The 14,507-nt window shown below is 32.0% G+C and overlaps 2 protein-coding genes across 2 annotated transcripts; one reads left to right on the plus strand and one right to left on the minus strand.

Annotated features, from left to right (window-relative positions):
• The first annotated feature begins 512 nt into the window (after positions 1 to 512).
• On the plus strand, positions 513 to 6,025 carry LOC125842644 (uncharacterized). Its single transcript, XM_049521968.1, has 3 exons — positions 513 to 870; positions 4,085 to 4,233; positions 5,645 to 6,025. Exons 1-3 carry the CDS (start codon positions 688 to 690, stop codon positions 5,781 to 5,783), a joined length of 471 nt encoding a protein of 156 aa, XP_049377925.1. The 5' UTR covers positions 513 to 687; the 3' UTR covers positions 5,784 to 6,025.
• Positions 6,026 to 7,729: 1,704 nt separating this feature from the next.
• Positions 7,730 to 10,077, minus strand: LOC125874658 (dof zinc finger protein DOF2.5-like). Its single transcript, XM_049555654.1, has 3 exons — positions 9,873 to 10,077; positions 8,820 to 9,282; positions 7,730 to 8,440 (listed from the first exon to the last, which is right to left on the minus strand). The coding sequence occupies exons 1-3, from the start codon at positions 9,900 to 9,902 to the stop codon at positions 8,076 to 8,078; spliced, it is 858 nt and encodes a 285-aa protein (XP_049411611.1). The 5' UTR covers positions 9,903 to 10,077; the 3' UTR covers positions 7,730 to 8,075.
• Positions 10,078 to 14,507: the final 4,430 nt, after the last annotated feature.

Genomic DNA, 14,507 nt, shown 5'->3' on the forward strand with positions numbered 1-14,507 from the left:
ATAACTAAACAATCGTTTGAGCGTGTCTCAAAAAAATTGTTTGTCCTTAGAATTTATTTGATTTCTCCATTAGATCTTTCTCAAAAAGATTAATATTTTTGCCTCAAAAGTGACTATTATAACTCTAAGCTCCAACTTATAATTCTATATTAGTAAGATTATTTTTCTTAATTTAATAAGAACTATAACTTTACCAAATAAACTTCACAAAAGAATTACTATTTGATTACAAAATAATTTAAAAACTATTACTATTAGTTTCAATACATAAATAATTATCTCCCCAACCACCAACTAAAAAACCCCTTATTTAATGGGTTTAGTTACATATATTAAGAAATTTCGGTCGATACAAGACCAATGTACATTTCCTTTTCTATAAATTTATTTTAATCTAAAAGTTAATCGAAATGAGATATAATTAAGATAAATATGATAAATAAAAATGAACAATATTTTTTAAAAAAAGGAACATTGATAAATTACGCTAACTAGAAAGATACTATTAGTGCAGAGTGGATAATTATGAACTGGCCTATTACTTCCAAAATATTAGTCCTTCTTCCTATAGGAGCAGAGCAACCCAGAAAACAAGAAGAAAAACTGAGCAAATTTTGGCAGGAATCCCAATTACAATTGATAGATTTTGATTGAATCAGTGTTTGATTGAGCTAAAGAAAAATTATTATGCCTAATTTGTATGTAAAGGCAGTGCCTCCGGCGGATCTGAACCGGAACACAGACTGGTTTATGTACCCTGGAGTATGGACCACCTATATACTCATCCTCTTCTTCTCATGGCTTGTTCTCACCGCTTTTGGCTGCTCTCCTGGCATGGCTTGGACCGTCATCAATCTCTCGCACTTTATTGTATGTTCTCTTATAACCTAGCTCTCCGCGATTTATATGCCTATAAAAGTTTGGGGTTTCTCTATAGAGTTTTTGGTTTGATCCTCTATGTTGAAAGATTTGATTTTTCTTTCAGAATTTGGATTGATTTCCTGATTTCGAGTGGTTTAAGATTAACCCCCCATTTTGGTTTCGAGCTATAGGCTTCTCTGTTTTTCGTTTATGTTTTTTTTAACCTTGTGTTGTAGGAGTAGGAGTAAGAGTTTGTGAGTCATTTTATGTTAAAGATTTGATCTTTTGGTCCAGGATTTTGATTTCGTTGGCGAAATTTAATGGTGTAAAATTCACCCATATTATGAAATTGTAATTTATTTTTTTTACTCCGGAGTTTGGGTGTCCTGAGATTTTGAATTGCTTTTTTGTGAAATTGAATGGGTGAAGATTGGCCCAATTTGTTTCTGATTCAAGGCTTTACCTAGAGTTCAAGGATTTCTAGTTCCTAGTGAATGATATTTACTTCACTTTTAAGGATTCTATCTAGAAGATAAGTTTAATCCAAGGAAGCAAACTAAGCATAATATAGTTTGGTTTTTGAATATACATGGTGTACTCAAAGATGAGTTGTTAATTATCTGATTAAGATATTCCTCCTTCTTTGCTGAAGAGAATGAGTGGACGTAAAATTGCTTAGTTCAACGTTTTCACAGTCTGTAGATTTTGGGGCATTACAGTTTTTGCTTTCATTGTCTGTATATCATTTGAACTAAACCCTTCTTGTTTCTAGTTTGTACTGCTGGTATCCAGTTGAATGGGAAAATCATTCAGTCAATGTTTTGGAGTGTCCAAAGTCTAGGTTTTGCATTATCATAAGTTCTAAGTAATTGAAAGAAAATTTCTTACACCTCTCCTTGTCAAAGTCATAATAGTAAATTACGATTAAGTATCCTTTGCTGCTAATTATTGAGAGAGATTGCCTGTTAAAGCAACATACGAAACCATTATGGATTGGTCAAACTTTATGCATTTATGTTTTGTTCATTGGGATAACATCTAGTGTTAAGATGTAGACCTACTGATGGATGACCCATCTCGCTACATTTGCATCTTATAGTCTTGCTACTTCAAAGATACACACATTAAAAAAAACTCAAGTAGTTAATATAATCTGCAAGAGTTATATAGAAAAGCCAAAAGCCAAGTAATTCATATAATATGTGAGGCTCTTGTGTGTCTTAAGTTTTCCTGCCAGTTTGTGCCCTGAAAATGTCCTAGCTCTTTAACAGTAGCTATTTTTTACCTGTTGTTGTCTGTCTGTTTTTATTTGCTATTTGACAAAGTAAGCTGCTGATGCACATCTAGCTACTCCAATGTGGGCATTTCCTTGTCTTTTCAAGATATAATCAGGTTTAGATGATAGCAGGAAAGCTTTATGCTTAAGTTGCAGTCTTTACAAGGTTGTTTGACCTTGGAATATTTTGACTACTTAGAAGTTATAACAACGCAATGTGCTTCATTTTAGTGACCTTTTAGTTTTCTATAACTAGGAACCAGTTTTAGCTTTGTCTTGAAAATAACTAGGTCCTAGGATATTTAGCACTTCTTCCACTCGTGCCACCTCCACTTTGTCGCAATACCCTCTTTCTTTTGGGAGTCAAAACTATTTCATGTTAGTAGTGAAACAAATACCCACAGAGATCTTATAGTTAATTAAAAACCCAATAACACATGAAAATTGAAACCAGGGCCTCTTAACCATTTGACCTCTTAAAGTGGGTCCGTTGTCACTTATATGGATTTCTTAAGATGTACAAAAGTTACTGCAACGCATTTGCACAACCCATAAGTATAATAAGGTTACTTTCGGGCTGCTTTTGGTTAGAGGGGGTAAACAATTGGCAATCAACTAACTGGACTACTTCTCTTCTCATCTTATGTCTTGCTTTCTCCAACTTCCTAGTATCTCATTACCTCCACTTTTGCTTTCATTCCAACTCTATTCTCATCCATACTGGTCGTCCCCTGAAAAATGAACAAGCATATGCACACATTCACACATATATATATTGTTGAAGCTAATTTGGAGATGAGATAGACCTAAAATCATATGGAAGGAAGCTCCCTCGAAAGACCTACAAAATTTCTTGGAATGAATGAGGACTTAGCTAAAGATAGGGTACAAAATGGATCCATATAGGTTATCTACAAGTTGAGAATAGGTTTTAATCTTGTTAGTACTATGGTTTTGATCCTATTGCTTTTCTAGGAGTATTTTGACCTTATCATAGATTTATATGTCAATAAAAATATATAATACCTTCAGTCATCAAAAAAAAAATTTAAAGAACTTTTATTATTATTATTATTATTATTATAATTACTTTATTATGTACATTTAACTATTCTTTCACTTTTAGTTTTTATTTGCTATGATGTTGACATGAATTGAGCTTACATGGTTAGTGAGGATGCATATAGTTGACCCCAACTTGTTTGGAATCGAGATGTAGTAGTTGCTGTTGAAACCAATTTAGATCGAACTAATATCAGAACCTTTTTGGAATCACCAAGTATATTCCTTCTAATGACATTGAAGGTTTTGTACCTAACTCTTAGGTGTCGTAAAGATTCCAGGTTTAAGCAATCGAGGGATTGGATTAATAATCATGAAAACTTGTATTTTCAGATTTGAAGTCTCAGGCTTTTATTTTTTGAGCTATGAAACTGGACAGAATTAGTCCTTTTTTCTGAGTTGGCTGTAAATTTTTGGGAAATATACTTGAGCTCATATTAAAAGAAGGCATAGCAACTGAGTAAGATCTATTTGATTTATTACCAATTAATCACAAACACTTTCAGCACGTAGTTTTTTGAACTATTATATAATGAATTCAATTTACTAAAAACACAGGAATTAAAAAATGTATTATTCTTGAATTTTTGCAACCTAAAGAAACTGGGTAATGCTCTACAGAGGTATGAAATGAGTGACCTATTAAGGAAACAGCGGATGAACAACTAAACTTTTACACAGAATTGGGTAAAGTATGGTTTTTAACTTCAACTTTCCAAATAGTTTCCTTTAATTTAGTCTTTGATTGGCTGCATCTTCATTTTTATTTTGGCTACTGTTGATATGGGGTTGATTAATTTATTTTGATACATTCACGTGATTTATCCACAAAAAAGAAAGAAAATGATTATCTTCAAATGTGACTGAACATGCTTCAACATGCAGGTCACATATCACTTCTTCCATTGGAAGAAAGGAACTCCATTTGCAGATGATCAGGGGATGTACAATCAATTGACTTGGTGGGAGCAAATAGACAATGGGAAGCAGCTCACTCGTAACAGAAAATTCTTAACTGTCGTACCTGTCGTGCTGTAAGTTCCATCTTTCTTTTCTGTTGACTTTCACAATTTGGTTTGGAAAATGTTGAGATCATCATGACATCCTAAAAGGGGGAAATAAGACGTGCTAAGATACTGCTTGTTCTTTCCTTTTTTTCGTTTTTTGGTGCAACAAGAGAGTGTTGGATGGTTAATTTTATGTTAGATTTTAATCTATAAAGTTAATTAGTCTTCTGAGCTAATTGAATAAATTGTCCCCAATTTATGCCTCAAAAAGGAACTTTAACCAAAATGTTTTTTCTTGTGCAAATTTCATGCTATGGTGTGCGTCTGCATTCTTTTTAATAATGAAACCTACCAGCTGTTATTATTATCAACTCAAAATGTTTTTTCTTGCGCAAACTTCATGCTATGGCGTGCCTCTGCTTCTGTTATTAATGAAACCTACCAGTTGTTATTATTATCAACTCAAATAAAGGACAACAACAACAACAACATTCCTAGTGAAATCCCACAAAGTGGGGTTTGGGGAGGGTAGAGTGTACGCAGACCTTACCACTACTTCGTGGAGGTAGAAAGAATGTTTCCAAAAGACCCTTGGTTCAAGTGTATTAAACCCAGGAAAAAGAAGAAGAAAACAATGGAGAGAGCATAAGAGAGAAAATAGTAACAACAAAATAATGTGATAATCGAAATGCAATAAACAATATATGGCAAGAACTATAAAGGCATGACTAGTCCTATGACAGGCACTATACCTCCACACGGCATGACAACACTATACCCCTTCTAGTCTTCTACCCTAATACGAATAAAGGACAAAAAATGTGAATTTTGATTCCAAAAGAGAAAAAATACATGTGCATTATGATTGGGTTAGACGAATAACCAGTTGTTATGAGCAGCTGTCTTCTGACTATAGTGAGAAAAAGTATAGAGGTGTGTGACACACTCTTGAGGATTGAGAAGTTTGACGAAGTAGAAAGTTAAATGAAAGGCTAGAGTCAATGGTGAGCCTATACTCCCACTGAAAAATAGAGATCTGTTTGTGGACAAACACCAAGATTATGTATTAAAATTGTCACATTCTTAGATTTGAGGGGCAATTTGAAAGATGACTCCAAGGGGGCTAAAAACCAAGAATTCATGCCTTGTAGCATGCAAAAGTACATGTGGAATGTAGATTGAACAACGCAATTTTTGTGTGAACAAATTTAAATATTGAAGCTGCTTCTTAAAAAACCAACAGTCCACGCAATTTTTGGTACTTTTAATGCATTGCGAACTCTTAGTGAGTATTTATGAGGGGATAGGCAATATCAGGGTTGCTTTATGCTATCCTTATAGTTATTTTTCGTCTTTCCCCTTTTCTTTTCTACTGTATTGATGACATTTTACTTCTGAGATTTCTTAGCAAACTCTTTTCTACTTGTTTAACTGACAGGTACTTGATAGCCTCACATACAACTGATTACCAACAACCAATGCTCTTCTTCAATACCATTGCTGTGACTGTGATGGTTGTTGCCAAATTCCCAAATATGCACAAGGTCCGAATATTCGGAATTAATGGGGATCCGTAAATGGTTCTTGTTTTTTTATTTCCAGTTTGTGTTTCTCAAAATCTAAGCTTTGTCATTCTCCTGCTGTTCTGCGTAAAGCTCGTCTCTGTATAGAAGTCAGGACAGGAAAGCGTACTTGCTGCGTTAGTGCTTATGTCTTTTACAAGTGCTTCTCTAGATAGTGAAGCAATAAAAATGTAATAAGTTTTCTGTACAGTGTAATTTTCCTTGTAAACTTTATATGAGTACTATAATTAGTTCAATCTCTGTGAACTATATATACTACCATTTCAAGATCTTTTTTGAGCTTATGTTGGCAAATGGACGGTCTTTGGTACACTATCAACTTAAGTTTTCAATTTGTTTGTCTTAATTTTTCTTTTTAGTTCGTTTCAAAAAGAATGTGATAACTCTTTAATTTTAACTTTCAACGTGACATATTTAGGATCAGAAGGCATTTGACATATCTTTAGTGTAAACCTCAAGATTTTTTATTTTTATTATTATTTTCTTAAATTTCGTGTTAAGTCATTCTACGAATAAATTGAAACGGAGGAAGCAAAAGTCAAGCTACAAGTAACTTTTTTTTGTAAGCGTGAAATAATAACTCAGAAAAGAGGAAGACACGTTACAGTAGTCGGGTATGTTAGGAACTGAAAGAAATTGGTAGTAATTAATTAATTTAAAGTAAAGGATTAGGTATTGGTTGTGGCAGGTAGGTTCCTTTTCATTTGAAAATTACAATTTGCTTAGTGGCGTTGTTAAATATCAGTATTATTATTACTATTATTTAAATGTTAGACCAAAGAACTTCAATTGATTCAATAATAGCTGATCATCTACTAATTCTATAATTTCAAATAACTATTGGTAATTAAGATGGTTGCCTTTCACATATTTTTTGCAAGTTATGCTCACTACTAGGAGTTTTACTTAATAAGCTCCATATTCAGTCCTCTCCCTTTTTTCTGGAAAGGTTCTTTCTCAAAAGGGCTTTTCTTCGATTTTTCAATAAAAACAAATTTTGACTCTCTAAAAAAAAGTGTATCCTAATACTGCGACACCACCCTATATGCACCAAATGACCTAAAGTTCCGTCAAATTAAGGTACATAACTTTGCAACACTATCATGTGTCTAAATATTAAATTAGTTTAAAAGTACAGATAACTATTTATACTGGAGTCCACAGCCAAAAGGGCAAAAAAAATTGGCAAAAATTTCAAAAGGGCACATCAAAAAAAAATTTAACCAAAAGGGCAAAATCGTTTCTGACAGAGCGATTTCCTTCTGACAAAATTGACGCCGTTACTCTGTTAATTAATTTTTTAACATCACTGCCCCTGCAGCGTTTTCTCAAAAAATAAAACTTTTTAAAATTGAAGCAGCGATTTTCTTTTAAAAAGTAAAAAAATATATATATTAAAATTCGCTTGCAAGACAGCGATTTCATTTTTAAAAAATTGCATTTTAAATATATGCTGCCTTGAAGAAAGCAGTGATTTAAAAAAAAAATCAGTAAATTTTCTTTTTAAGTAAATCACTGCCTGGCAAGCGATTTGTTAATAAAAAAAAATTACACTTTTTTAAGAAAATCACTTATAGCAGCTATTTCAATTTAAATTATTATTTTTTTATTAAAAAGCTGCTGTAGCAGTGATTTAATTATTTTTTTCAGAAAAACGCTGTAGGGACAACGTTGTTAAAAAGAATTAAAAACATTGATGAAATCGATTTTAAGAAAAAAAAAAAAAAATTTGGATGAAAGCAGCGATTTTTATGTTTTATAACGGGTAACGGCGTCAATCTGAAATCGCTTCATCAGGAGCGATTTTACCCTTTTGGTTAAAAAAAAATATTGATGTTCCCTTTTGGAATTTGTTTTTGTCCTTTTGGCTCCGGACTCATTTATAGTGAGTATATATAGAGAGAGACTGAAAAAAAGAAGAAGTTGTTTATCGACATTAGTTCATTAAACAGAACAAAATGTAGCTAATAATTAGGCGGTAATTATAATGATCATATATATATATAGTACATACATGCTAAGTACAGAAACCCTAGAAGCTTACTTTAATCAAGCTAGCTTCCCTAATCTCAAAATAATCCTAGTACAAATTAACAACAATGTAACCAGAAATCAACTATATCTTCTACTATATGTTAGTACGTACTTAGTTCTAATTAAACAACAAATTATTAGTAACCAAAGCACGTATAACAACAACATACTCAACTCAGTGTAATTCCACACGTAGAGTCTGAATTAACCAAAGCACATGAAAAAAAAAAAAACGAGATTTGTGCACATTATTTACCAGGATCCTCCAGTACCACTTAACATCCCATTCCAATATAATCCAGCAGTTGAATTATTATTCTCATGTCCCTTAGTCTGATGATCAACTTGATTTGTACTTGAAAGTTGCTTTAATCCTCCTAGAGGGAACATTATTCTTGCACCTGATCCATTTTGTAGACCCCCTGGCCCACCACTTGAATAATTATTATTACTTAAAGAAGCTGCATGATCAGGCTTTAATTCTTGAAATGGAAAACCTGAATTATTGTATAAAGCATTCAAATCTGGTGTTGATGCTGAGGAGATGAATGAAGTAAACCCTCTTGAGGCTATTCCAGTCCTAAGCAGCTCCAGAGCTGATATTTGACTACTGCTACCTGACATAATTAAGTAAATAAAAATATGTTTTCTTTTTACTCATTTAAAATATGATATCAGAGCAGACACTTGAGTTCATTTAGTTTGTAACCATGACATTATTGAAGAGAATTTTATGTAATATAAATTAACCTTCACGTAGGTAAAATACATAATTAAGTAAATAAAAGTATGTCTTCTTTGATAATTTAATCTTTTATATGAGATGATCATCACAACAACTCAACATGGTATCAGAGAACTACATTAAGTAAATAAAAGATTAATTAAGGCTCGCAAGTGAAGAACCGCGATTAATTGAAAATATAATGAAGTAAATAAAAACATGTTCTCTTTATCAGTTTAATCTTTTAGATGCGATAGTCAGATAATGAGTACCTAGATGATTGTTGCTTCCATCCATCTTTGGCAATTCAAGAAACTGAGGAATGACACCATGAAACGACGTGTGATGATCTTGTGGCACAGTTCGAAATCCAAGGGTAAGATCTTGGTTACTTCCAATTACAATATTGTTAGGGTTTTGATGATGAGCTGGAACATGACTAGTGGGATTAGGGTTCAGATCAGGGAGCTTTTGGGAAGAAGAAGAGGATAATCTTTTGTTTTTTCTAGAACCACCACCAACAGGAACATTCCTTAGAGTTCCACCTTCAGTCCAATACCTTCTACAAGTCTTGCAGAAATATCTTGGTTGAGTTAGGCTATAGTTGTTGTAGTAACAAAACTTTGTATTTAATGAATTACACCTAGGACAATTTATTGCCCCATCCTTCACTGGCCTCACCTTCTTATTCATCATTTCTGCAGTACCCATCGATGATTTCACTACTCCAATTTCCTAAAAAATTATTAACAAAACATACACAAACAAAAAGTATCAAGAAAATGCAACATGATAAAGTGTGGATATAACTTCTACCAACAACAATAACATATCCAGTGTACTCCCACGGAGTGGATCTAAGGAAAGCAAAATTTACGCACACCTTATCTCCTTCGGCTCAAGGCGAAACAATTTAGAAAAAGATGTAATGAAAGTATAAAGAGACAATAGAAAATAAAAAAACCAACAAATAGTAGCAGAATAATACTACAAAACAACAGATAGTAACCTAAATCGAAGATCAAAAACTACAAAAGTAGTACTACGCCTACAAAAGTGGATAACTTGTAACTTTGAAAATTAAATTGAAAAGCAAACAAACAATAATAACGAAGAAGTAAAACACTTTATTTCCATATGCTTTAATAAAACATATCATGTGGGAAGTGGATGAAAGAAAAAAGTGCACTGAACTTTGATGTGTAAAGAGAGATCAAGAAACACTTTAATTTGAAAAAAAAAAAAAGATACAAATTTCTTAAGCAAATACTAATTATTAAGTACTACGTGCTAATAAATGAATTTGTATAGTATATATTACCCACCTCATGCGTCGACCATTGAGTAGTCTCCATAATTCTGAGAAGGAAAAAAAAAACCTAAAAAGGTTGAGAGATTTGTCTGGAGGTGTATCGACCTTAGTGCAAGAAAGAAATACTAGAATGTTTTTTTTGAGTTGTTTGTGTGTTGGCTTTAATGGGGTTAGCTTTACTTTCCAGATCAAATGATGATAAAGAAAAAGAAGATATTATTATTATTATTATTATGTGTTTGTTTTGACTACTACAGCTAGCTTAAGAAATGAAGTAGTAGTAACAATCAACTTTTGTCCGGATTTCAAACAGGAGATATAGATATACATATAAATAATATATAGACTATAGAGAATTCGATCTATTATATTTTGAGTGGAATTGTGAATGGATATGTTCTGTAGTGGGGTTAAGTTTCTCCTTTTCTTGACCCTTTAATAGTATAGAGGGACTATATATATCATTGTTAATCCTATGCTTCGATTAAGTATAACATTTTATTTTATCTTCTCCCCATACATTTTAGACTAGATCGAGTGGATTAATTTGCTGTCTCACACTGCATTTATATATATAATAAATCATCCCAATGTGAAAAGACCTAAAGTTAATTTTCGGAACTATAAAGTATCTTAGATTTTTTAGGAAATTTTTTAGACTGATTTACTATAGTATCTTAGATATTTGTCTTAAAGATAGATCTAAAAGTTTTAGATTTTTGTTAAGATAGCTAGAAGACAAAAGTTATCCAATTTTTTCTTGTAGATATATCCAGAATATAATTACTTATGTTGGTAACCTAAAAAAATAAGACAGACAAACATGTTAAATTATATATTAATTAAAATATACTACGTAAATGAATAAATGAGTTTTATTTTTCTATTAATTTCATTACAATAATTTTTAAGGGCATAATACATAAATATGACATTTAACTTTGCATCATTTCATATTTATGTCCTCAAACTTTGGGTGTGCACAAGTAGACACTTAAACTTGTATAAAATTGAACAAATAGACACACACGTCCTATGTGGCATCCTACGTGGCAATTTGCATCCTATGTAGTGTCTTACGTGTATTATGTCACATAGGACTCATATGTCTACTTATTCAACTTGATACAAGTTTAAGTGCCTACTTGTGCACTCTCAAAGTTGGAGGACGTAAATGCGAAATAAGATCAAGTTAAAGGACATATTAATTATGTATTATGTCATTTTTAAGTTACACACAACTCGATTCTTTTAATATAGAAATTCTAGACTCCTGTACTCCAAGTTAGCTTGATTTTTGATTTTTCATTTAATGTTTGATATTTAAAAATCTTCGATTAAATTTAAATTTACGATTCATTATTACGAGGTATAGCAATATGTATATATTTAAGTCCATGCGATCTCATGTTGATCGATATGTTGTTCTTCTGTGGGGAAAAGTATAAGCTTTATTGGGATTTCACTTGAATTTTTTTATACGTCCCAATAAAGTGCCTTGTTGTTAAAGTTGTTGATCTTATATTGAGAAAGGCACAGCCTTTTTTATATAACGATGATGCAATTTTATTTAACTTGTCAACCACACTTTAAAATCATCTTTTGGCATTTTTTGTTTGTTATTGCGACTTTTTGGGAACAATATTCCTTGCTAGTTGGGAAGATAATATATGATCAAGTCAGTAACTATATTGCTTGTATTTCCATCACCTTTTGTCACTTGTAGCTAGGCAACGTACGTGTGAATATTATTATTATTATTATTAGTGCTAATTAAACTTTAACGTAACATGTTCTAATTGTCCTCTATTATCTCCATCTCTTTTCTGTTTTTGTCGTACATAAAGTAAATTATTTCTTACCTAAGTATGATATGATATATGATATAGACTTTTCAGTGTTTCACTTTACTAAAGCATTCTTCACTACCTTTAGAAATTATGCTGAAAAAAAAAAGACATTATGGTTTCATATCAACCATATCGATCGGTCCACTACTTTTTGATTTTCTTGATTTCTATTTGGAACAGTACATTCTGCTGGCCCTTATTCGATATGTCTACGTATATGATAAGGATTTAACTTATATAAACTAACGATGTTATAGACTACTCCGATCCGTGTATACAAAATATACGAAAGAATCTAATTCTTTTTTTTCAATACTACAAATCATATTTCCTCTCATATCTGGTGAAAAACATGCATGCATGTCATCAATCAACACCAGAAATATTAGAGAATTTAAAAAGGGAATTATTTTTACAGTAGCATGCCTGACCAGTCCAAGATTGCTCACAACATGCACAAAAATTTACTGGAACTTTTTAAGATGAAGAGAAATAGTAATAAATAGATGTATTTAATACTAATAAAATTCATGGTTGACATATTCCTTTTTTTTTTTTTACTATATAGAAAAAGAAGACGAAGAAAAAGAGGTACATAGAGAGAGGAGCCGACAACAGAATTGTAAATGGACCCTTAATACTTTGAAATTAGTGGAAAAAGATGTCACCATGGTGCATATTATATACATACTACTCTCCCGTCGTTTCAATGTCTTTTTCATAATCTCATTAATTTTTCACCTGATATATGTAAGATCACAAGATTTAGAGATTTTAAATATACATTGACATGATTTTAATTTAAAATTATAAAATTTAAAAATTTTGTTAATTCATTTTCTTTAAATCTGTGTTAAATCAAAACATGATAAATAAATTAAAACGGATAACATGTGATGATGGGACACACTTGGGTTTGGCCCCCACGTCCATTAGATTAATAATGAAGGGCCAAAATTCTCTATCTAATATCTCAGTGTGGAACAGTTTTCTTCAGAGGTTATTATTATTATTATTCCACGCATATTTATTTTTGCTAAGACATAATGATGATCTCTTTAGCCTTTTCTCCAGTTTGAAAAGGACCAAATTTTGAAAATCCAACTTGCCTTTTAGTCAAAAGTTTATTTGGAGCCATTGTTACTAGATTTTGAAAGTAGGTTCCCAACTTGTACATTTTTAATCTTAAGGATATTTGTCTTTAGTAAATTTCCATTTTTCACGTTGTCCACTTCTGTTGGAGTTTATGTGTCGGGGCATAAATTAAGGTCATCTTCAGTTGCTCAACCTGTCTTTGATTCAGAGACTTTGAAGACATTACATGCTAATCAGTATTTTAGCCACTCCTTCAATGACAAAATTACTTGTTAAATTAACCTTTTTATTAATTTTTTAAAAAAAATGTATTAGAATATGGGCATAGTTACACTAACTGTGTAAAATGTACAACAATTTGCTCTCATTCAGATGCCATTGATGTGTCAATTCCTGACCCCGTTAAATTTCAGGTAATAAAATAGGGGGAAATCTTGAGCAATGTATGTATGTGTATTTTTTCGTGAAAATGATCTCTTATGACCACTTACAAATTGAATAGAAGTCAATGATTTTTTTCAAATTCCTATGGGTATAAATGAAGATCTAAAAACAAATTTGTCAAGGGATATATATAATACACTTAGTTAGCTATGTTTCCAGTATCATTCACGCATGAATTTCTGATTCTTGTGCAGATGTTTAATGCGGGAATAATAGTACCGGTTCCACCAATAACATGTTCATTGTTGCTTGTTCAAACATCTTGTTGATATTATATCAATAAAAGGTAGGATTTGTTACCTGGGAAATGAGGCTGTAACCTGCTACAACAGATTAAAAATACAGCGATTGTGTAAATCTGGAGTTATAAAATCTCCATATTATCGGTGTATATAAGTTGAATTCATCAATTTCAATCCTGTGAAATATATTATCAAAGATAGCTTCATGAACCGTTCATCAAATGCCTTGGACGTGTAACATATTGATCTATGTATAATGATGGTACCTCTTAAGGATAAAAAAGAAAATATAACAAACGATGGATATCATCTTACAAGAGTCCTGCTTGAAACTTTGACAGATATCAGAACCTTTATATATATGTACTTATATCATAATATATCTCTTGGATACTATTGAGTATTGACATATGTGTGGAAGGAACAACTTACTTTGTCTGTACATATGAGTGTCAAAAAGGGTGGGTTGGGTCTAACTGGGTTATGTCAATAGATGGGTTGGGTCACAACTAGGAGTGGCAAACGAGCAAGCCGAGTCGAATATGAGTCGATCAAAAAACGAGTTAAATGAAAATGGATAAGTTACTCGACTCGACTCATATTTTAAATGGGTAAAAACGAGTTACCCAATGGATAATATGGGTACCCATATTTACCCATATTATAATAGAAATCTTGTTAAATGCTTTAAAACAAAAAAAAAAATTAAAGTTTTTTTATCACTTCACTCCGCCCCTACCAGTCCCCCTACCCCCTATCCCAAAAAAATGTAAAAAAATTACCACCCCACCCCCTAGGCCCTACCAGCCCCCCACCCCACACCCCATCCCAAAAAAAAAATTACAAATTTTAAATTTTTTCATTAATTTTGTTTTAAAAAAAAATTACCACCCCACCCCCTACCCCCTATACCCCCCCCCCTCCACACCCCATCCAAAAAAAAATTAACAAAATTTTAAATTTTTTCATTCAATTTTTTTAAAAAAATTACCACACCCCTGCTACCCCCTCCCCCAC

This window comes from Solanum stenotomum, chromosome 1, assembly GCF_019186545.1.
Source record: "Solanum stenotomum isolate F172 chromosome 1, ASM1918654v1, whole genome shotgun sequence".
Taxonomy (NCBI): Eukaryota; Viridiplantae; Streptophyta; class Magnoliopsida; order Solanales; family Solanaceae; genus Solanum; species Solanum stenotomum.